The sequence below is a fragment of the Daphnia pulicaria genome, chromosome 8 (assembly GCF_021234035.1).
Source record: "Daphnia pulicaria isolate SC F1-1A chromosome 8, SC_F0-13Bv2, whole genome shotgun sequence".
Taxonomy (NCBI): domain Eukaryota; kingdom Metazoa; phylum Arthropoda; class Branchiopoda; order Diplostraca; family Daphniidae; genus Daphnia; species Daphnia pulicaria.
Genome location: NC_060920.1, coordinates 12,862,880 through 12,884,168, shown reverse-complemented (window position 1 = coordinate 12,884,168; position 21,289 = coordinate 12,862,880). Strand labels below are relative to the sequence as shown.

The 21,289-nt window shown below is 40.8% G+C and overlaps 3 protein-coding genes across 8 annotated transcripts in view; 2 read left to right on the top strand and 1 right to left on the bottom strand.

Annotated features, from left to right (window-relative positions):
- LOC124310872 (chorion peroxidase-like) overlaps positions 1–15,199 on the top strand; it is a 48,851-nt gene extending 33,652 nt beyond the window's left edge. For 3 of the 5 annotated variants that reach the window (XM_046774978.1, XM_046774977.1, XM_046774980.1), the window contains exons 4-18: positions 7,789–8,041; positions 9,592–9,944; positions 10,038–10,202; positions 10,270–10,461; positions 10,524–10,720; positions 10,807–10,983; positions 11,102–11,180; positions 11,339–11,490; positions 11,573–11,700; positions 11,789–11,902; positions 11,982–12,724; positions 12,819–12,903; positions 12,986–13,262; positions 13,340–13,563; positions 13,629–15,199. In XM_046774978.1, coding sequence (XP_046630934.1) covers positions 9,658–9,944; positions 10,038–10,202; positions 10,270–10,461; positions 10,524–10,720; positions 10,807–10,983; positions 11,102–11,180; positions 11,339–11,490; positions 11,573–11,700; positions 11,789–11,902; positions 11,982–12,724; positions 12,819–12,903; positions 12,986–13,262; positions 13,340–13,563; positions 13,629–14,348 — 3,540 coding nt within the window. In that variant the 5' untranslated portion in view covers positions 7,789–8,041; positions 9,592–9,657 and the 3' untranslated portion in view covers positions 14,349–15,199. Of the gene's footprint in view, positions 1–7,788; positions 8,042–8,083; positions 8,819–8,900; positions 9,945–10,037; positions 10,203–10,269; positions 10,462–10,523; positions 10,721–10,806; positions 10,984–11,101; positions 11,181–11,338; positions 11,491–11,572; positions 11,701–11,788; positions 11,903–11,981; positions 12,725–12,818; positions 12,904–12,985; positions 13,263–13,339; positions 13,564–13,628 lie in introns of those variants that run through there. The other 2 variants (XM_046774982.1, XM_046774981.1) reach the window with 2 other exon arrangements.
- A 1,465-nt stretch (positions 15,200–16,664) lies between these two features.
- LOC124311956 (DNA-directed RNA polymerase II subunit RPB1-like) lies at positions 16,665–18,571 on the bottom strand. Its single transcript, XM_046776324.1, has 5 exons — positions 18,542–18,571; positions 18,470–18,491; positions 18,357–18,399; positions 17,996–18,113; positions 16,665–17,924 (listed from the first exon to the last, which is right to left on the bottom strand). The coding sequence occupies exons 1-5, from the start codon at positions 18,569–18,571 to the stop codon at positions 16,998–17,000; spliced, it is 1,140 nt and encodes a 379-aa protein (XP_046632280.1). The 3' UTR covers positions 16,665–16,997.
- Positions 18,572–18,749: 178 nt separating this feature from the next.
- LOC124311354 (NFU1 iron-sulfur cluster scaffold homolog, mitochondrial-like) lies at positions 18,750–20,118 on the top strand. 2 transcript variants are annotated; one of them, XM_046775807.1, is made up of 6 exons: positions 18,750–18,965; positions 19,051–19,201; positions 19,278–19,409; positions 19,466–19,583; positions 19,662–19,882; positions 19,963–20,118. In XM_046775807.1, the coding sequence occupies exons 1-6, from the start codon at positions 18,853–18,855 to the stop codon at positions 20,050–20,052; spliced, it is 825 nt and encodes a 274-aa protein (XP_046631763.1). In that variant the 5' UTR covers positions 18,750–18,852; the 3' UTR covers positions 20,053–20,118. The 2 variants fall into 2 exon arrangements, with proteins under 2 accessions (XP_046631763.1, XP_046631764.1); XM_046775808.1 differs by having other exon boundaries at positions 18,751–18,965; positions 19,054–19,201.
- The last annotated feature ends 1,171 nt before the right edge of the window (positions 20,119–21,289 follow it).

The window sequence follows — 21,289 nt, the reverse complement described above, 5'->3', positions numbered from 1 at the left end:
CAATTCTTTTTTGTGGATTTTGGTGACGTCAAACAAGCTTCGTCTTTTTCGGCAGCGAAAACTTCTAGTCATTTTGTATTTGTATTTTTTTCCCGCGGTAATTGGTGCGCATCTTCCCGCTCCAGAGGTGATCGCTACCGGGTCTGAGCTATTGTTGTCTCACACTGTCCATCCACAGTCGCTTGGTGTTACGTTACCCAAAAAAATTCTCGATCAAATTTTGTTGCCTGTTTGTTTGTCCTATTTTGGTTACCATGCTAGACTGCTGTGGAGTGGAGACATTGGTTCTCGACTGGCGTTTCTTCCTGGCCGTCGTCGTGCCGGCACCAAAGTGAGTTGCTTCCCGCAGAGAAAGTGATGACGATAGCGATGACTTACCATTTCTCAAAAACTCCATCCAAGGTCCATCGTTATACAATAGGCTAAACTAACAGGACAGACGTATAATGTTTGCACTCTTTACGAGCGGATTTGGTAGTCTATAGCCTACTTTTCAGATTCCATCCCTACTGTTCTTGACGCAATTTGCGCAATAGCGGCTGGCATTAGCTCGTTTTTTTTTTTTTTTTTTTTATCCTGTGATTTTGGGGCGTTAAACAATTGCTGTGAGTGATTGAATTAAGCGATTAATGTCGAGCATGTGGGTAATTCGGTCACTGCTGCTGTGCCTTTCCTCGTTCAGGGGGTTGGAAAAACCAATGTGTTCAATAGTCTAGTCGAAGCAGACTTTGGTGTTGACATTAACAAAGTACTTGGACTTTTTCTGTTTTTTGAGAGTTTTTCCTCCACATTGTGAGGGGAGAATATGAACGAACATCGGCAAGATGGTATACAGAGCAGGGCGTTTGTATTCGATCCAGCACGCGACTAACGTGGAGAAAGCTGACACGGACTTTTTATTTTTGGTTGTTTTTGTTGGTAGAATTAGAAAAACACTCTTCTCCATCAAAGCCCGTGTGTGTGCTTATGATGGAGAAAAATGAACAAAGTGTTATAACCAAGTCGGTCATGAATGGTCCCTTTTTCATGTACTGGTTGCTGCTCCCAGATGATGGCACTAGTTCAAGTCGTAACTGGTGACTCATTCGAATTCATTCAAACCCTAATCCTCCATCTTAAACAGCAGCTTAAGCAAACTTAAGTACAAGGAGAATCTTGAGTTTTGAGGCTTGCACTTTCGTTCAATAATACACATTGGGCAATCAAGCGTCCCCTTGAGGCTGCTACTGCTGCTGGGTGGATCGGGTGCAACGGGTACTGCTGGATGGATGTTACCTTCTAGTATAGAAAGAGAGAGCCGGAATTAAAGAAAAATAAAAAAAGGTAACGTCTTTAACGTCTATCGTTGTTGGAATGGGAAAAACAAAATTGTCAAATTTCTCCCGAGTGAAACCTGCGGTGGGATCTTTTCACAGCGGGTAAGCCAAGCAACGGGCCGTGCACCGCTGTGATGTGACCAATTTACAATCAAAAGTATCTGCACTCCAAAAGTTGAATATTAGGGAAATACCCCAACTTTCCAATGAATAACACATTCAGAGTTTTGAGAAGAGAAGAATTATTTCCCGACGATGAGTTGGACTCTGATTTTGGCTGATCTTTCCTTGTAGGTTCTGGCGTAGAGAATTACAGTCGGCCTGATGTAGCTGTCCACAATTATAGATAATACGTCTAGTCTGTCATCGGAGGGAAATGTAAATATATGCTGCGGGACGTATAGGGTTGGATCGATTCCGTATTTGACTCGATTCTTTTTACATTAGAATAAATGTAGTCTCTTTTATGGAGTGCCTTGTAATTGCTCATTCGGATGGAGTCGTCCTAAATGGAGTGGACTTTTTTGACTTTTTGACAAATTGTCCTGGGATTGAGAGAAACCGCCAAGGACAGTCCTGGTTTCTATATTGCTGCGTTGAAATCTCTCATGTTTGGTTAACATAACTGCCTCAGTCTTAAAATGAACTGTTTGATAGATATATGAAACATCCGTTTCTGTTGGCTGATCAACAGGATTGGGTCTCTTTTCTTTTCATCTAAAAAATTCCTCCCCATTAAGCGTGAGACTTTCTAGTGTTAAGTCAGAGGGAATATTGGCAACCTACCCAACCTAAGTCGATATTAGAGGCAACTCTTTGCAGACTTTCTTACTTCCAATTCTAGAATGTTGGAAGGGACTAAAAAACTATATGAACACGAAGGCATTCATTGCCGTCCTGCTGATTTTGCCATAGAGATACCTTGACGCCAGGCATTGAATGTCTGCTGATGTTCGCTGTTCGCTGTAGCTCATATTGTTTGTTAGGCATGGAATAGCATACCGGTAACTAAAATAGATATCATGACAGGATTCCTTGTCCTGCATTTTCACTTGGTTTCATCACGGTTGTTGTTTCATTTGAATACAAGTACACTCTATTGCCACCTGTACCGCTGAACGACGCTTATCAGGCCACTTATTCAACGAGTCGAAATTTTGTAAGAAGAAAAAAAAAGTGTTTTTTCTTGGAAGTTTCAGCAGCACTTTTGGTCGATGATGACACGGCACTAGAATGAACGCGCGTGCCTGCCATCCAATGCAACTGTCAGCATATGCGAGAAATGTGGTTATTTCTCGCAGCATCATGATGTTGAGCTCCTTATCATTATTTATTCTTTATATGCACTTAACGAAGTGTCATTGAATGATTCTATCCGATCGGAACCAACATTGGTTTGTAATTCTTCCCAGAAGAAAATGGACGTGCGTTTTTCTTGAAAGTTTGAAGGCGGCAATTTTGAAATTTCTTTTTTTTTTCCAAAGCGGATTTTTCTCTAGAAAAATCGAATAAAGCCTTTGCTGAATGTTCGCTAGGTGGCGATTTTTTCGTTCCCGATGGAGGGGGAAGTACCTGAAAACTGTTACGGGAAGAATAGAGTTTGTTCCGGCTGGCCTATTTGTGCCTAATGCATTGTCGCCATCCAACTCGTCACAGCCAACTCCTACGATTATTCGACGAAATAAAGAAGCTATCAACTACGCTCCTGACTCTAGGGTTTATCCAGCAGCGTAACCCAATTTGGGTTTTTGATTATCATTATTGGCCAGCAGAGCTGTGTGTGTGCTGTCCATAGTCGCAAAGGGAAAAAGTGAGAGTAGACTCACTTATTATTGAGAGCCCGGGCTCTGTCTCAACAGCCAATCGACAAACGGTTTGGTTGTTAACGCTGGGGACTCCCATCTAACGCTTAAATGAGCACTCTGCGCAGACTTGCGACGAAGAAAGAAGAAGAAGAATACTTACAGTTATCTACCCTTGACGCGATCATCACCCGTCGATGATTAGAAAGTCGTTCGAACTAAAACGTAAATAAATTAACAAAATAAAACGGCCAAACAAAGACTACAATGAATTTTCCCAGTGGAAAAGAACAAGAAACGTAAAAATGATTCTGAAAATCGTCAATGAAGAATCAAGAATTCCAATAAATAATAGGTATAACTGAGTTGGTTCCATTTTCCCCCTTGCCTTTCAAGTCAGTTATAGCGCTCGGGATCGTACTTTCTAATAGAGGCTAAACGTTACTACTGAAAACTGGTTTAAACCGACGACAAACGGGTAAAAATGAGCTACATCTAATTACCACAATGAACATTTGAGCCAGCTTACGATTTCAAATGTAATTTGAGTCGCTAATTAACGACGATTGGTTTGAATTAGTCAAATACAAGAGTTTTCCTTGTCGATTCTCTGGTATATTTTGGGATCGAAAATTTTTTGGCATAGTCCATCGGATAAATTTGGAAAGTGAATCTAGCGAGAAAATTTCGTTTTCATTCGTTTCAAGGCGACGACTTTGAGCGATGGAATGATGTCTAGTGGATGCTTAGAGAGAAAATCAAGCCGTGGCCTTTGCGCAACAATTATGAGTTTTATTTGGAAAAGGATCCGATGAAAAGGAAGGATACAAGGAGGAAAGTATTTGCTCTTTTGCTGAGGTGTTTCTCTTTGCAACTGATGGAAAGTGACAGGTCAGTACTTGGATGGAGTAGAGTGTATCTAGCTGACTTATTGTCTGGCTAGAATGTTCACCACTTAAAGACTTTGTGGTTTCGAACCCAGTTCTGCACTTTGTAAATATGTCAAAAAGATTAGTTGCATTTTCACGCCAGCACTTTTGGTATATACCTCGTGCTGGCATCTCTTGGTCACGATTTTTTATTATTGAGAGCCAATTTGAAGTTTCTCAACCTGACGATGAAGTCAAGGATGACTCATCTACGGTCCTGTCTATTTCATTTTCTACGGATACTGTGTATAGTAGCTCCAGTAATTTACCTAGTCATCCCTGGAGTGACAACTTGATTGTAATGTATTCTTTTTCTTTTCTATATTTTTACCGTTGTAATAATGTAAGCGAGCTTAAATTACGAAAAAGATGAAACCTTGAATTTTAAATGTGCCATCGTAGACCAGTGTAGCCCAATGGTTATCGTTGCTCAATACGGTGCGATGGGCTCAGGGTTCGATTCCCAGTAGAATGATGAAATTTGAGTCAAACCATTCGCGGTTCACGTCAGAGCGGTTCGCCGCAATGATTCGTATGTGCTTTGACTCATGTCTGACTCGACTTTGTTTCTTATTAAAATTTAGAAATTTTTTTATTTGCAACACATCAAGTTGATTCCTCCATTTAACTTCGAATGATTCTTTTTGATAAGTAATTCATCTCTCTTTATTGCCATCAGTAGTAAAGGTCAGGTTATACTTGAAACTATACGAGTGAAATCGTGAGTCAACAAACGTGTATTAAGGGTTGTAACGAGTCAGCACGTTCTCCTTCTCCCTCATAAGGCGATGATCCACGCAGAAGGTTGACTCAATAACAATCCAGATGTACATTTTAATTTCATGGCGAATTATAATTTCTTTATGGAAATTCAAGTCAACTTTTGTAATGTTCGTGACACGATGACACGAACCTTCACTGCAGTATAGATTCTTTCTCTTGCTACCTAAAATCATTTGCTAATTCTATGCTATTGACACTGCCCCGATTTCGTCCCTTTCAATTTGAACTAGTGCAGTTATGAAAGGACTCTTTTGTTTGCTCACTCGCAGAAAAAAAAAAACCTTTCACTTGTTTCTTGATTCCTTTAATAGAATTCGATTTGAGACAATGCTGTGGGTCATGTAATATCAGTTGGTCCATCAACAGTCAGCACTTTCAGGGCGTGGAATCTTGCGCAATTCCTTCAAAATAACTCGAAAAATTCCCCGACTTTTTATCCCCCGCCATTGAGTGCTCTCGTTCGATAGGAAAAAACAAAATCAGGAAGTCGTTTCACGTCTGTAATAATAATGCTGGAAAGAAAGTCAAAAGAACCCCGCGTGTCACGATCCCTTGACTCTTATATTGATTGCGGCCATTGAATTTTCGAGCGGCGTTAAAAGTCATCAGTTGTTCAATTGTTGGATGCTCCCCCGCCAACAAAGTCGTGGCCGCCACATCCACTTGGGTGGGTCTCTTTTTATTTTCTGGCGCTTTTATGTTGTTCCACGTTTGCGGATTGCAATCCGTTCCGCATCCAGTCACTGCCATCCGCTTCTAGTGCAACGACCGCGCGTTTTCTGTCTCGTTGTTATCATTATTTTTTATTATTATTATTATTATCCTCTTGTTATACCTTTTTCTTGTGCGCCCCAGCAATTATTATTGCTAATGTAGGTCTTATCTTGTATTTGAATTCATGGAGTATATAATATTAGTTTTGGAAGGGTTGTACGGTACCAACGTCCTTCATGATTAATTTCCTGGATTTGACGAGCACTTTGTTGTGTGCCAATTGTGAAAAGAAACTTCAAGGATGTTGTGCTGTATGAAGCAATCAAACGCTCATAATTACGTGTAGGCCTATAGGCAATTCAATATGCGTAATGAGAAAATTGTGCTTGTCATATGACAGGAGGGAAATCAAACAAGACTGCGACATTGATCTCAAATTGAATCAGATATAATTATAACAGAAAATCAATTTTGGTGGAGATGAAATGAAAATTTGGGATAAATGAATTCTTAAGAGACGATTACCACACATCAGTATAGCGTAAATAGTCCACATAAATTTTGCACACTTGTAGACTTAACTGAAGGGCGTAGATAATTGGCTGTCATCGCCTTTATGAAAATAAGAAGAAGTAGAATCTCTTTGGTTGGTTGCCGATCCTGAGTAGTATTAATGATTAGTAGGTTGATTGTTTTGCCAGCACCAACGGCAAGTTTCTACACGGCAGCTGACTGGAATCTAATTGATTTTCAGTTCGCGTAGTGAATTGCGCAGCACTGCTGCTCGTTTCGCGGCACCAGCAAGTTAAAGAAAATAAACGTCCCACGCATAATCTATATGAATGGACAGCAGGAGAACAGCACAGTGAACAGAAGTTCGCATACTTTCCAAATTCGACACAGTCTCCCGCGTTCGATGGAGAGTGAGAGAAAAAAAGGGAGAAGGGAAAGTCTTTTAACGATAAATTTGGCGTTGCTTTTGATCGGGGACCGCTGTGCCCTATACTGTTGTGTGTCGATGCAATTACAAGTTAAGTATAAATCGACGACTTGTCTTATTGTTTTGGGTGCAGCTCTCGATTAAAAGACTATTATATGCAAATAACTTCACATTCACAGGTATTTGCCTTTTAAGCCGTTTTTGTGTCTATTTATTTATTTGTTTTTACATAGTCTAAATTCGGGCATCCGACACCCCGACGCTTGTTTTGATTTAAAGGCCGTTTTTGCTATTTGAGTATCCGAATTTCGGGTTCCGCTTCCTTGAAGGGAAGAGAAAAAGGGAAAGCCCATCGATCACCATCGTTATCTAACAGCAGAAATCCCCCCCCCTAAAAAAGTAACTGGATCAACAGGATATCGACAGCAGAGAGCAATTTCTAAATGTCACGATGACTTTCTTTTTCCTTCAATGTTTACGGATGCGCAGAAGAATTGGGCGCTGCTACTAAAGAGGCAAATCAATCGACCAAAATGAAATGCTGAAGCCGTCAAATCCATTTGGTTGATTTTGATAAGTCACTTATCGTAGACGTTACAAGTGTGATACAGTAAGAATTAATAGTCAAAATAGTGAATGTTGAAAAATGAATGTTCATACGATTTTGGTTGTCGAATGGATTCGATATTACCCAAATGAGCTTGGTCGACCTTGTCGTCATCCGTAGTTTAAGGCAACAAATTGTGATTTCTGAACCGCGTCGTCGCTTGCCAATGAATACTTAATGATTCATTTATTATGTAAGCCACCACCACGAGTGGTGGTATTTTCTGCACGAGCCATTTCCATGCAGAAAAGGTTTGAGTCTGTTGAAATAACATTTGGCTTTTGAAACCGCCTCACTTCTCCGTATGCACAATGAGCAGCAGCATTTCAAAAGTGATTTAACTGGGAAGCCGGAAGTGTGAAGTGAACTTTCTAGGAAAGTAGAAGAGGGCGACATTGAAAACCTTGTTGTTATGTATATAAGCGTCTTGATCTAATTATTGCAGCATAGTACGCTACAGTTGGAAGTCTAACTCCAGCATCACATCAAGAGAAACTTGTTACGAAAATCATAAGATGGAAAGCTGTGACGATGCTGTTAATTCATTTGTTTGCACTTTGCATCAATGAATTATTAACAGTGGTGATGTTGCCTGGCTTGCTCCCTATTCCAGTTATTGTTTTTGAATATTTTCCAAGACTTTTCAACAAAACGGAAAACTGTTTTTTAAAATTATTTTTTTCATTTTTGATTGCAGGGATTGGATGTCGTTCCTTCGGCCGTTCCCCTTCATGACTTTCCTGGTCAGTAAAGTGCAACATATAGGCTAGGCCTATAGAACACAGACAGAGACAATGGGCCATTTGAGAAAGGTGAATGTTTATAGAGCTTTGGCTTTCAACGAGGAAATGGAGCGTCAAATGGAGGGCAGGTGTGCAGTACTCGTAATATTGCTGAATATATACCTTCACTCGGATTGTGAGTTGTGATGCACGTGTACACTTTTAAAAGTAAGTAAAGTTTACATTCGCCAATCGGCAGTTTCCCACGCCCTGATCCCATGCCAACCCGAACCCAGTGACTTTTCTAATTGAGCGCTGCTTCATCCTTTGGCACCTTTAAGACCTTTTTGTGTTTTATTATGACCGCGTGACTTTCTTTTTTGTTCTCATGTAATCGAACTTGTCCGCTTCCAAACTCGAATCAAATCTAGTGGGTGACCACATTTCATCTCATTTTCTTTCCTTTTAATTTCACCGTGTTCATTTCTCTTGTGCCGCTGGAAGAGTCACGTCGCCTTGCAACGTGACCCGTTAGAAATCAATGAGAGCCACTAATAGGCCCTACAATGCATACGCACAGTTATAATAATCAGGATAGGGAAGCTGGACTCAACCAGCGAAACGACTCCCACCAGCAGCTGATGCCGGAGAAGATGGAGGGGATAAGGAGGCGGAAGCTAAGCGGAGAATTGGCCCCATTCAACTCGGTTAACAAAGACAACCTGCCCGACGACCTGAATCTATACTCTACTACCCTCTTCTCTTCTTTGATGAAGAATCCACTGGTTTAGACGAAGGCCATTGACAACAAGAGACTTGATTCCAAATAAAAGGAAATTTCTCTCTTCATTTTGCTGCGCTGTTTCGTTGCGATTCTGGAGATTGTTGGGATGAGCCTTCAGTCGACGAAAGTTCACCTAAACGACCAGTCCTGTTATTACCCAGTTTGTTCCTCAAAGATTCACTTCGCCTTTTTTAATTCTGCCATCACATCATCACTTCGCAGTGAGTCCTTAAATTGCCACTTGGATATTTATTGTATAACACACTCTTCAATTTCATGGCAATCAAGTCTTGATTAATATAGACCCAAACACGGGATGGATAGATTTCTTGGTCGTCCGTTCGGGAGAAAGTTTTTTTGATGAATTCGCGGCGTATAGATTTTCAAAGTGAACCCGACGCTTAATTTGATAGCCTACTGCCCTGATTTTCTAGCACGTCGCTACTATCTATTTTCATTGTTATTAACTGCGTGTTACCAAAAACACTACGGTATATCTAATAACACAAAGCTTGATACATTTGGCCCAAGCTTGATCGGGTGTCACGAATCGTCTCGTGTATAGTGCCCGTTATTGTTCGCTTGGTATTATTATTCTAAAACGCGCTTTGTTGCCCTCAGGGCGTGAGAGAAGTATAATGTTCCACAGGATCTGTAGTATACGGAGACTGTAGTAGCCCTACCTCCGGTCCCGCTGTATTGGCTCCACCCATTTTCCACTGTTATCGAATTTTTTGATTCGACTTTTCGTTATTTGTTTGTGTTTTATCCGATTTTTTGTTTTCAAAATTGTTCACACCCTCTCAAGCACGCCTCTAATTGCTTTATTACTGCTAGAGACTAAAGATAAGGCTCTTTTGGTATAAATACTGCACACCGTCGACCACACAAACCAATTCTCTAACCGACTCGACTTGCAGCACAACAACAACAACACTATTGGTCGATCCTTTTTGAATTGTTTATCGATTCCCTTTTTGATTCATTTTGATAGTGAACTGGTTTCAACACATCCGCCACATCCTGCTGACTTCAAGGAGAATTTATTACAATTCAGAAAATGATGACGACGACGTCGAAAACGTGTGCTATGCTGATTATGGTGCTGGCGCCTATTTTGTGGACTTTGCTCCTATTCTCTCCGTCCACTCCGGTAGTGCAGACAGCCGTATTACATCCGTCGGGTGGATTTCAACCGTCGCTTGGACTTGGATTAGACTACGGCAGATTGGATGCACCGCTTCCGGCTCTCGGGGCGGATTACAATGCAGGAAAAGATGCTTGCGCTTTGGTGCTTAGCCGTTCCAGCCTTTACGATCACACACAATCCATCTTCTTCGGTGTGGGGTAATTAATCCTACAGCTCATTCAAATCAATTATCTTCTTTTAAAAAAATTTATCCATTCTCATCATCTTGATCAAAACAAATCAAAACGCAGTTCTGGCTATGGAGAAAATTGCATCACCTATTCGGCTGTCGATCATGCTCTGGCGCAAGCTCTTCATTACCTGCGCATTGAAACGCCGGAAGAAGAATGGATGCCGGAGCAGTTGGCTACGGTCGGCGAAGTCTTTCTAGAAACAGCTCGCATCCTTGCCAGAAGGTATAATAAATTAATAACCCACAGAACAACAAACTCAAACCAGTAAACCAAATTTTTCGCCACCAAGGTACGGCCTGACACCGCACGAGATCGAAAACCAACTTCCGCTTTTGGACACCCACAAGACGAACCTGCTCAAGTACTGCCCCGATTTCATGTCGCCACTCCACTGCACGCCCGGCAAGTACCGGCGATTCGACGGCTTATGCAATAACCTCCAAAACCCCACATGGGGTGCCCGGCTCACTACATTTACCAGGTAAAAAGAATCTACGTTCAATTGATTCTGTGAGTGTTAATCATGCTGGTCTTTTGAAAAAGATTACTGCCGCCAGCTTACAGCGACGGCATCTCGGAGCCGCGCATCGGCTACGGTGGCCTGCCGTTGCCCGGCGCCCGCTCAGTCACGTCACTCGTGCATATCGAGGAAACTCTCAACGATCACGCCGCCACAACTTTAGTGGTCTCTTGGGGACAGTTTATGGATCACGACTTTACCCTGACGGGCACCATGCTGAGTCCGTTGAAATAACAATTTCCCTTTTCTCCCTTTTGAATGTTTGATCTTTATTTTGGCTGCGTTGTGTGATGTGAATAACAACAGATCCGCTGGATCGCAATGAATTCGAAGAATGCTGCCGACCGCCTCTGGGTTCCCCGCCCAACAAATATTGTTTCAACATCGACGTGCCGGCCAACGACGAATTCTTCAGCCGATTCGGTGTGCGCTGCATCGATTTCGTTCGCGGATTCCCCGGCGTTCGTCACGGTTGCCGATTAGGTAGGTTTAATAGTCATAAAAGATAGTAACTTTCCAATTTCATCACCGTCAGCCAGCCAGCTCAGCTTGTCTAGTTAACGCAATTGTTTTCACTTTATTTGTTGCTGTCGTTCAAAAGGTTCTAGGACTCAATTCAATCTGCTAACTGCAACGATCGACGCCAACACTGTTTACGGCGTCAGAGAATCGTTCGCCAGGTATAACCAAATCATCTTTCACTTTTGATTGATTGTTCTCTCTATTCGCCCACCTTCATTGCCGCTTTTTCTTTCCCTTTGTCACGTCTTTTTTTTAAATATTTCTGGTAGAGTTGAAGCTCAGATAACTTAATGATAAATATCTTTGATGGTCGTAGGTCACTACGTTCCGGTTATGGTGGACAACTCAGAATGAATCCGGTCTTGAGACCTTATGGGCTGATGGATCTCCTTCCAGCCAAGACGGACATCCCCGATGAGGGTTGTACTCATCGAGCCGAAAATGGCAACAAGTTCTGTTTCGACGGCGGTAATATCATCATAGAAAATCAGTTGCTTTCAAATATGTAACAAGCAATTCCTTTAACTCGCTGACACCAATGTCTATGCAGGCGAAATCCGAGTCAACGAACAACTCATTCTAACGTGCATGCACACCTTGTGGGCACGTGAACACAATCGAATCGCCACCGAATTGCATCGCATCAATCCTCATTGGGACGACGAAATCCTTTACCAGGTCAGCGATTCTTTTTCGAATACTAGAACGTCGTGATCGATAACTAGGTCTCATAATAATCCCGTTTTCAAAAAATGTGGACCAATAGGAAGCGAGAAATATTGTCATCGCCATGATCCAGCACATTACCTACAACGAATTCTTGCCCGTCGTGCTGGGCAAAGACATGATTGCCAAGTTTGGTCTCCTACTCCAGAAAGAGGTATTACCATTTACCAGCAAAGAATGGGCCATTGATTTTGATGAATGATTATATTGTCATGACATTCTCATCATTTTAGGGTTACTGGAACGGATACGACCAAACGGTCAATCCGGGCATCATGGCCTCATTCGCCGCAGCAGCTTTCCGTTTCGGCCACACCATTCTGCCGACTAATGTCGAACGATGGAGCAAAGCCCATCGCTACGTCACGCATACTCCGCTAGCGGACCTGATCCGTCAACCCTATCAGCTCTACGAGCCTGGCGTGCTGGACGAGTACTACATTGGAATGACGAACCAGCCCGCTTTAGCCTTTGACAATTTCATTACGGCTCAAGTCACCACCCTGCTGTTCCGCAAACCGGGAGAGCGACATGGTGTCGACCTGACGGCCTTCAATCTCCAGCGCAATCGAGAAGTGGGATTGCCCGGCTACACGGAATTCCGCAAATTTTGCGGCTTATCCCCCGTCCACACCTGGGAAGACCTTCTCGGCTCGATGAGCAACGACACAGTTTATCGCTACGCCGCCACTCTGAGAACTCCGCACGACATCGACCTGTGGTCCGGTGGTGTGTCGGAACGGGCTTTGCCGGGCAGTCTTCTAGGTCCCACCTTTGCTTGTGTCATTGCCACGCAATTCAGCAGCGTTCGCGTTGGCGACCGCTTCTGGTACGAACTGGACAACCAGCCGTCGTCTTTCACTCCGCAGCAGTTGGAAGAGATCCGCAAAACACGTTTGGCTCGCGTACTTTGCGACAATACCGATCTGATCCAGACCATCCAGACCTACCCACTCGTGCTGCCTGACCACGAAATGTGAGTTTAGTATTGTTGAAACTTGGGTTTTTTAAAATCTAATTCCTGATTGATTTGACTGGTTTATACTAACTACATATTTTCCATTTCTCAGCAATCCCCGAGTCAGTTGCAAATCTTCCATCATTCCGTATGTTGATCTGACCAAATGGGCCGATCCTCACAACTCGCACGTACCGGTAATAAAACTCTTTTCGTTTTTAAAATGTTACAAATTCAAATTTTTCCCAACTAGCTCTGTTTGTTCTGCTTGTCAAATAGAAAACACCAACTCTAGTCCAACCCATACCCCACGGCCATCATGCTGCTCATATCGGCTCGGGCAATCCAAACAAGGACGGGATAACAGTCAATCAAGTGGCCATTCACATGCTGAGAGAAGCTTTGAGCAGTGGCGTCTACGCCGGCCAGTTTACCGGTCCTCATCGTTCGCCGCTGTATCCTCATTCCGGTAAAGTGAAGCCGACCCCGACTCGCCGTCCTGTCGTCCTCAGCCAAGAATACATCGACAACCTCAACGCGTATCTCATTGGAGCCGGTATATCGTGTCAACAACAAATGTCAATCGGCTGATGGCATTCTTCAACTTTTCATTGTTTTGGGGGGGTTTGGCAGGTTTCCCGGGACTGAACGGTCTGTACAACATCCTCACTCACGTGCCCAACAATCTTTACAAAAGGACGGCCAACTCGAGCGACTTTTTCGGCGATTACGCTCCTTATGCGCCCAAACAGGCTGCCGAGTATCGTACAGACATGGACGAAGTCGTCGAAACGGCAATGCACGGCCCTCTCAATTACAAGGAGAAATTCGCCATCAACAAGTTTGTTCCTATCGAGGTACTATACATTGATTTCAATTTCTCATTACAAAGGCAATCTGAATGACATGTTCAAATGGATAGGGACCATACGGCAAATTCGATTTGCAAGACTTTGTCAACCTAGCCGAACATTTGATCAAAACCAGCAACCAATTACCTGTAGCAGCCAATCAAGTGAAAGAAGACAATCACTTTGATGCAGATTCACCCAACCTTCTCAACAATGTGGGCACTGCCAACGCTCGTACCATTTCCAGTTCCAGTAGTACGACTAACAACCTGAAAAAGCCATCAGTCACCACCGATAGGAAAGTCGGCAGTTATCGGAGTCGCAGTCGTAATGGTCGCACTAAACGAGCTGAAAATAATAAGGAAAAGAATAAGAATGCCGATGAGGAGCTGGCAGATTCTTCGCTAGTGCCCCTTGACGTATCCAACTATTCGAAACCGTCACGATTGGACATTTTCTTACCCGAGTTCATAGTCGACCACGTTGAATCTTACGCAGCAACGCAAAATAATAAGAGCGCCGAGGTTGTCGATCAAGTCATCCATGCGGAAGAGAAGCGAGCCGCCGAACATCAGCAAATCGAAGCAGACATGCAGAAGGCGGTCGAAGCCATGAAAAACCTGGAAGATTCCTACAAGGTTTTGCACGAGCAGATCGAGGCGACACGAAAATTGTTCCCTGGCGGTGAGGATCCGGCTCACAAAACATTGGATGACATCCTCTCCAACGCTTCCACTCCCAGGTCATCTGCCTTTGAGGGTGATTCACCATCGACTGCTGATGCTAGCTAACTTAAATCATGACCTTTCGGCAGTCTTCAGTCATCAGCCCTGCTACATTAATCATATCATTTTTCAGTAATATACTCTATAGTCTATCAATTTTATATTATAAACGTCTGCGTCTCTTCATCAGCTCGCGCATACGATTTTTCCATCTTCTACTAACTCTGATTGGGTTTGGTCAGGTTCCGTAGCTGTGCACTATACTCAAAGAGCTTGGGCTACATAAATTAAATATTTCGGTATCTACAAAAATCGTTTTGAGTAAAAACAAAGGCTCGTGATTTTTTTCCCTTAATAATTATGTTCGACTTTTATACTTAATTTTTATCGTTGATGAATATATTGATCGCATGACAATTAAATTCAATCATACAGGAAGAACTTTCAACGCCAAACATTTTAGGGATTCGGGGTCCCGTGCAGAGCGTCTATATTCGATACTCTTTGAGTCTTGACTTGACCAAAACATGTGCTATTCTTTCTTGTAACAGCTAAAATGATGAATTTTGAATTTTTGATTTAACATACATACACAGAGTTCTTTTAACGAAAAGAAAAAGGTTTAAACTTTAATCCCGCATCCCCCATTTTCAAACCACATTCCCATTTCAATCTGAGGTTATATTTTCATAATCTAAGCTATTTGAAAATTTGTTTTTGTTATAATGTCACAGGTCTCAAACGACTGTCTCGACATCATCATGCTGTTTATTTATTTTATTTTGGCACGATTCAAACAGGCTCACTCGTGAAATTAAGAAGGCTTCGTCTAAACGTGCGCATCAATCCCGTAAAGTGAATCTATTTGACCGTCTGAAATTCTTTCGATGAATGATTAGTAAAGGTATTTATGCATAATTTGTTGATAAGCATATAAAATAGATAACATTGTCAAAGCATAGTTAAAAGAATGGGCATAATTTATGAAATTTAAATTCTTAGTCACTATCTGAGTAAGACCTTAAGACAATACCATCAATATTAAAGTCGGGTACAGAACTACAGATTAGTCTCTATAGTTCAACTATCACTCAAATAGCACAGCACATTTGATATGGGGGTCACAGTGTCACATTTTTATTATTTGTTAAAGGACATCAATTTATGAATGTATTCAATTATCAATTTAAGAATTAACATGTTTTTTCCTTAATATTATAATTTAATAACGAGCGTTCTTAGTAAATTCTAGAAAGAAATGCTACCTGATTTATTAAATTTCAAAAATCATGTTCAAAGTAAATTTTTTTTGTAAAATCAATCTGGTATATTTTGAAAAATTTTAGAAAGTATTAGAGTTGGTCGTATAGAGAGCGTTTTCAGAAACTTACATTCAGCAAAGTGTAGCGATTTGTTTAGTTATTAAAAAATCGATCTCAGTAATATTCAATCAACAAGCTTGTGTGTATTCAAATTTATTGACAAACTGCCACGGAGTGACATAGCTAATAGGATGGTGATTTGCGTCAGATTTTAACTTGGATATATGGGAACAAAGCGAGCTGGAGGGTACTGTAAATTTGATAGTCAAACTGCTGATAATTTTGTCGTAACATGTAGAAATTACAGGTACAGTTTCGCAATTATACAAATGAGGTACAGAAGAAACCAGCAGTATGCCAAATACCTAGATATCGCTTACACCAAACATAGGGTGACGCTGTGCAGTTTACTGAAGGGTATGGTCCTAACATGGTAACAGTAGTGTTTGGAGTGCATTTAACTACATTCAGTAAGGGATGAGAAAATTAACGCATTAATTCAGCTGAAAAACAAACAAACTACTATTTACCGTTGTTGGTCTTGTAGAACATTCTGTCGGTGTTGATTTCCTCACCAAAAGTAGTTATTATTAGTAAAACTGCGCATATGCTAGCGATTAGCAGTACCTAAGGTGATGTGTAACTATATAAGTATGTGTAATTGTAAAATTTTGTGAGAAACGGTGAGAAATGGACTAACAATAAGGTAACATTTATATTATACTAAAATACGAAGTGGGAAATAACATTTTTCTTACCGTCTTAAGTTGGAACATGTTCGCGCGTGACTCGGCTTACCAACCAGCTATGATTGTCCTACCTCTCGCTCTTGTTTAGTCTTGAACCGTTTTTATTTCTAAAAAAAATGACACTAGTGAGAAGTGCTGCAACTATAGCTTTATGTAGGACAAGTCTGCAAACACTCGACACAGCTGCAGTCGATTGCACCAGCTGTGAGGTCTGCTGTATGTGGCCGTAATGTGAAGAATAAGTAACGCATCACTTTATCCGATTTCTGCAGCTTTTTTTTTTTTTTTAATTAAGCTAAAATAAATGTTGGTAAGATTGAATGATATAATAAACACTAACTGGCTGAATTGATAAATAACTCTGTTGAAACTGGGCACGCATACATGTGATGGATAGAAATAGCAGTTTCATCTAAACAACATGTTTTTGTTTAACTCAAAGTTCGACACTAGTAAACATATCTGTAATAAGTTGGCGCCATTTGATAATTCATCTGATATGATGGGTATGAGCTATAGGTAAGAAAAGACTGCCGAGGCTGGTAACCGTTGCTCGAAGCTGGTTTGCTGCTGGGGTAGGGAGGATTCTCGTAGTAGTATCTAGTAGTCGGTTGGCTGTAGTAGTTAGGAACCGGGGCAACGTACTACCTAAAAGACGGGGTTGTGGTGTAATAGGTTGGCTTGCCGGTTGTGTAGGCGGGAGCGTAGTAGTTTGGATGTTCCTCTTCATAATGCGGAGACTGGAAGACTGAACTGGCATGTTTGGTGGTGTAGTAGGAAGGAGCTGCGGTGGTGTAATATCCTGTACTAGTGTATGGGGCTGTGGTGTAGTAAGTTGGACTCTCTTGCAGGTACCGCGTAACTTTGTTGGCGTCATATTCAGAATTTGAGTCCTGCTGGTAGGACGGCGTAGCAGCTGAGTAGTATGAATCAGTTTCCTCGGGTAAATCGCCGGCATTGTCGTGGGAAGAAGATTCTTCATGGGTACCGGGAGTAGATTCCAGGTCGTATGGGCTATAGTGATCGCTGGGGAAATAGTAGCTCGCTGCAGCTTGGTAAGGAGCCCCTGTGGTGAAGGGAGCAGGTCCATATGCGTAGCTAGAAGTAGTGGTATGGTAACCATGCTCTTCGTACCGGTAGCCATCAGTGGTATAATCTGGCGCAGAATAAGAAGAACTCTTTGTGAAGGGCTCGTACTCGTGATGGTCGGATTCAGCTCCATAAGTTGGTGCAACATCGTAGTGAGGAGCAGCTGTTGTGTAAGCGAAATAGGCAGCACTCTCGTGGTGATAACCAGCTGTGGTATAGTAGCCAGGAGTGGTGTCAGCTGTTGAAGTATAATGAGTAGCCGTTGTTGCGTAATGGGATTCGGCTTCAGCTTTGTAGCTAGGAGAGGCGTAAGATGGAGCAGAGAAGTAAGAAGCTGTCGTCGAGTAATAAGCTGGAGCCTCAGTTTTGTAGCCAGCAGTGGAATAAGACGGCGCAAAATAACGACAAGTCGTTGACGGGTAGTACGAAGGAGCCGGCGTGGAGTAGTACGAATTCGACTTGACAGTAGTCGTTTCGTATTTCTATAAATAACAAAAACAAATCTGGGTATAAATATGACTCTTTTTAAAACTTCACATCTGCAGTGACGTACCTGATAAGGCGTGTTGGTTGTCGTGTAGCTCTCGCCGTAAGTAGAAGAAGGTTTTGAATATGACGCCACTCCGATCCCGTATCCAGGTTTGACGACGCCACAGGAGACATCAACAACGCTAGTCATTAGCAGAACAAACAAGTGAAAGAATGAATCCGAATCGTCCTAGGGCGTTTCAAACAGTAAACATAACTATTGTTTAAGCATAAAGTTTCAAAAGACCAAGAAGTTCTTAATTACAGAATTAAAAAAAAAAAATAAGCAGACGAGAGATTAAATAAGGCAAAGAATGTAAACAATGGACTACGCGATGGTTTGTTTGAATTATACACCACAATATTAAATAATAATAATAACTTACCCATGGCGATTTATAAACAGTACCGAGGTTGAGAGAAGCTCAACTAAGGGTCTTCACACATTTCTGATGTTTATATACCTGTGCTCACCCTCTTTGATGCAAAACCTAATTACTCCCCCAAAACAGAGGGTGATCCTGAAATGGCGCGTTAAAATTTCAACATTTTTAACAGTTTCTCAGGATACAATTTTTCTGTTGATTGAAAATTGACACATTCGTACAATTCCCTTACATTGAATTAATTTTGAATTATTCCAATCCTATTTTTTGAGGGCATTTGTCTAAACCTAAATGCCTAATGCCTAAATTCTAAATGTAAAAAATGTGTGGAAAACTGAAAACTTATAGTTCGATTGTAAACATTTGGCAACAACGCGCTTTAGCAGACGCAATTATGAAAACATAACAAAATAAACGACAAAACGTTGCAGGTTGAAAGCAGAGCCGTTTGTTAGTTATCGTTCTTCAATTTCTAGTATTTCAGGCTAAAGGGAAAATGGCTTATAGGGGAAAAATTATTAGTCTTTTTGGTTTAACTTGTAGATCAGGAAGCAAAATGTCAAGAAACGTTAACCCTGTTTACTCTAGTGTTTTGATGCGTGTTAATCCGTAAGTGTAGCAGTTATTTTCAAAATTGCTTGAGAGCCTTTGTAAAATCATAATAATGTTGTGTCATATTTTTTACACTTGAAAATAGATTTAAGGAAAATCAGACTACCCTAAAAATGTCTGCTGTCACATTTTCAAGCATACAACGATTGCACACAAGTTCACAGTGTCGTATGTTTGTTCAGACACAAGACACTCCAAATCCCAACAGTTTGAAATTCCTTCCCGGAGTTCAGGTAGTTTTAATTCCTGCAGTATTTGATTTTGCCAAGAAGTTGTCTCATTGTTTATGTAAATTCTATTCATTATTAGGTTCTTGAATCTGAAACGATGGATTTCCCTACTCTATCTTCAGCCCAGTGCTCACCCTTAGCTAAGCTTCTGTTTCGCATTGAAGGTGTCAAATCAGTATTCCTTGGTCCAGATTTCATCACAATCACAAAAGTAAATTTGTCTGTTAAATTAATGGGTTTCTGTTAATTTATCATTATAATCTTAAGATTGATGAAGAAACTGATTGGAAAACTATAAAAGCCGAAGTTTTTGCTACTATAATGGATTTCTTCACTAGTGGACTTCCAGTAGTAATTGAAGGAACCAATCAACCTGATAGTACAGGTACTATAAACTACAAATCCAAAACAAAAAGATTTAAATAATCATTTTAAGCCCTTTGCACTATTTAATTTTTAATAGATGGAACCGAAGAAGATAACGATACCGTACTGATGATCAAAGAGTTATTAGACAGCCGTATCCGGCCCACTGTTCAAGAAGATGGAGGAGATCTTGTTTTTAAAGGCTTTAAAGATGGCATTGTTTATTTAAAATTGCAGGGATCTTGCACCAGTTGCCCTAGTTCAATGGTTACTCTGAAGAATGGAGTTCAGAATATGTTACAGTTTTATATACCAGAGGTATTTAAAAAAAAAAGACTATTCTTAAATATTTGGATGGTAATGATAAATCATTTAACATAATTTAACTATTATGCAAGGTCATTGCAGTAGAACAAGTTCTTGAAGATGAACTCGACAAAAAGGCTAAAGAAGAATTAGAAAAATTTGAAAATACGTTGCCCAAATAAATTTTCTAAATGTGTTTGATGATGTACAGGTATGGAGTAAATTATAGTTGAGGCTACCACTGTTAATTATCAGTGTTGTTTTTTATGCATACGCCAAATTTCCATAAAATGTTGGTAGAGTGATTCAATAATCGGTTTGTAATTTGCGATTTGATAGCCGCTTTCTTTTTAATGACTATCTAGAGATCTAACCATGTTTGGCTCGAGAACTCCTCCAACTCTTTTTGTGCTAGACCACGAAGAATCTTGTGTAGAATATGACGTATATTTTCATGACAAGGTTTAATTGATTTAATACGAAATTAGGCTACTTGTTTTTTATTTGCACGTAGTTCTTGAATTGACAGATTGCACATTCGCTGAGATGGATCTCCATTTTTAGTTTTTTAAGAACTTGTGCGGCTGATCTGCTTTGCTTAACGAATTTGAAGAACCTGCAATTACTCTATATCATGGGCCACTCCAAATCAACTGGAGATGAAATTACCTTCCATATGGGCGTTGCTCCTGTGTTGAAGGTGATCGGAAATTCTTTACAATCTCTCGATCTTTCATTCTTTGCATTCGTTGACATTTGGACAATCGTCAAATTGTGTCCCCATTTAATCTCCCTGATGTTCGAAAAGCAATGTCAAAGTTTAAGTGTCTTGTCTGAAAACGAGATAATCCAAATGCGTAACGATAAAGGACGGATTATTTTTCAAGAACTAAAGGTTTTACATTGCGGCTTCAACCATTCCAATGACATTCTATTTGATTTATTATCTTGTCCTTTACTGGAGAGGGTTCAACTATCATTTTGTTACGAGCTCACTGACGATTTTTTGCAAGAAGCTTTGGCAAATGGAATTTTCAAAAATGTTAAGGTACTAAGTTTAGATGCTTGTAATGTTGTGACAAAACAAGGATTAGATGAGCTAGTGATAAATGACAATTCTCTTGAAGAAATAAGCTTCCATTTTTGAAAAAGGTAACCAAAAAACATGTTTATGATTGGCACAAAATCGCGCGTCGTAAAAATTGGAAATTACTTTTCGAGTTTGAAGATTCTGATACCAAACTTATAACTTATCGTTAACGTAAAAATGTCGCGTTGTTAGCTTCTATTTGACAACTTTTTTTTATGTCTTTACGTGTACGAAGTATTCTGTAAAACTAGTTCTGTTCTGTCTCGGAGAAATAAATATGTCGTGAAAACTGAAAACTGAAAACATTCCTTCCTCTTCCCGCCAACGTA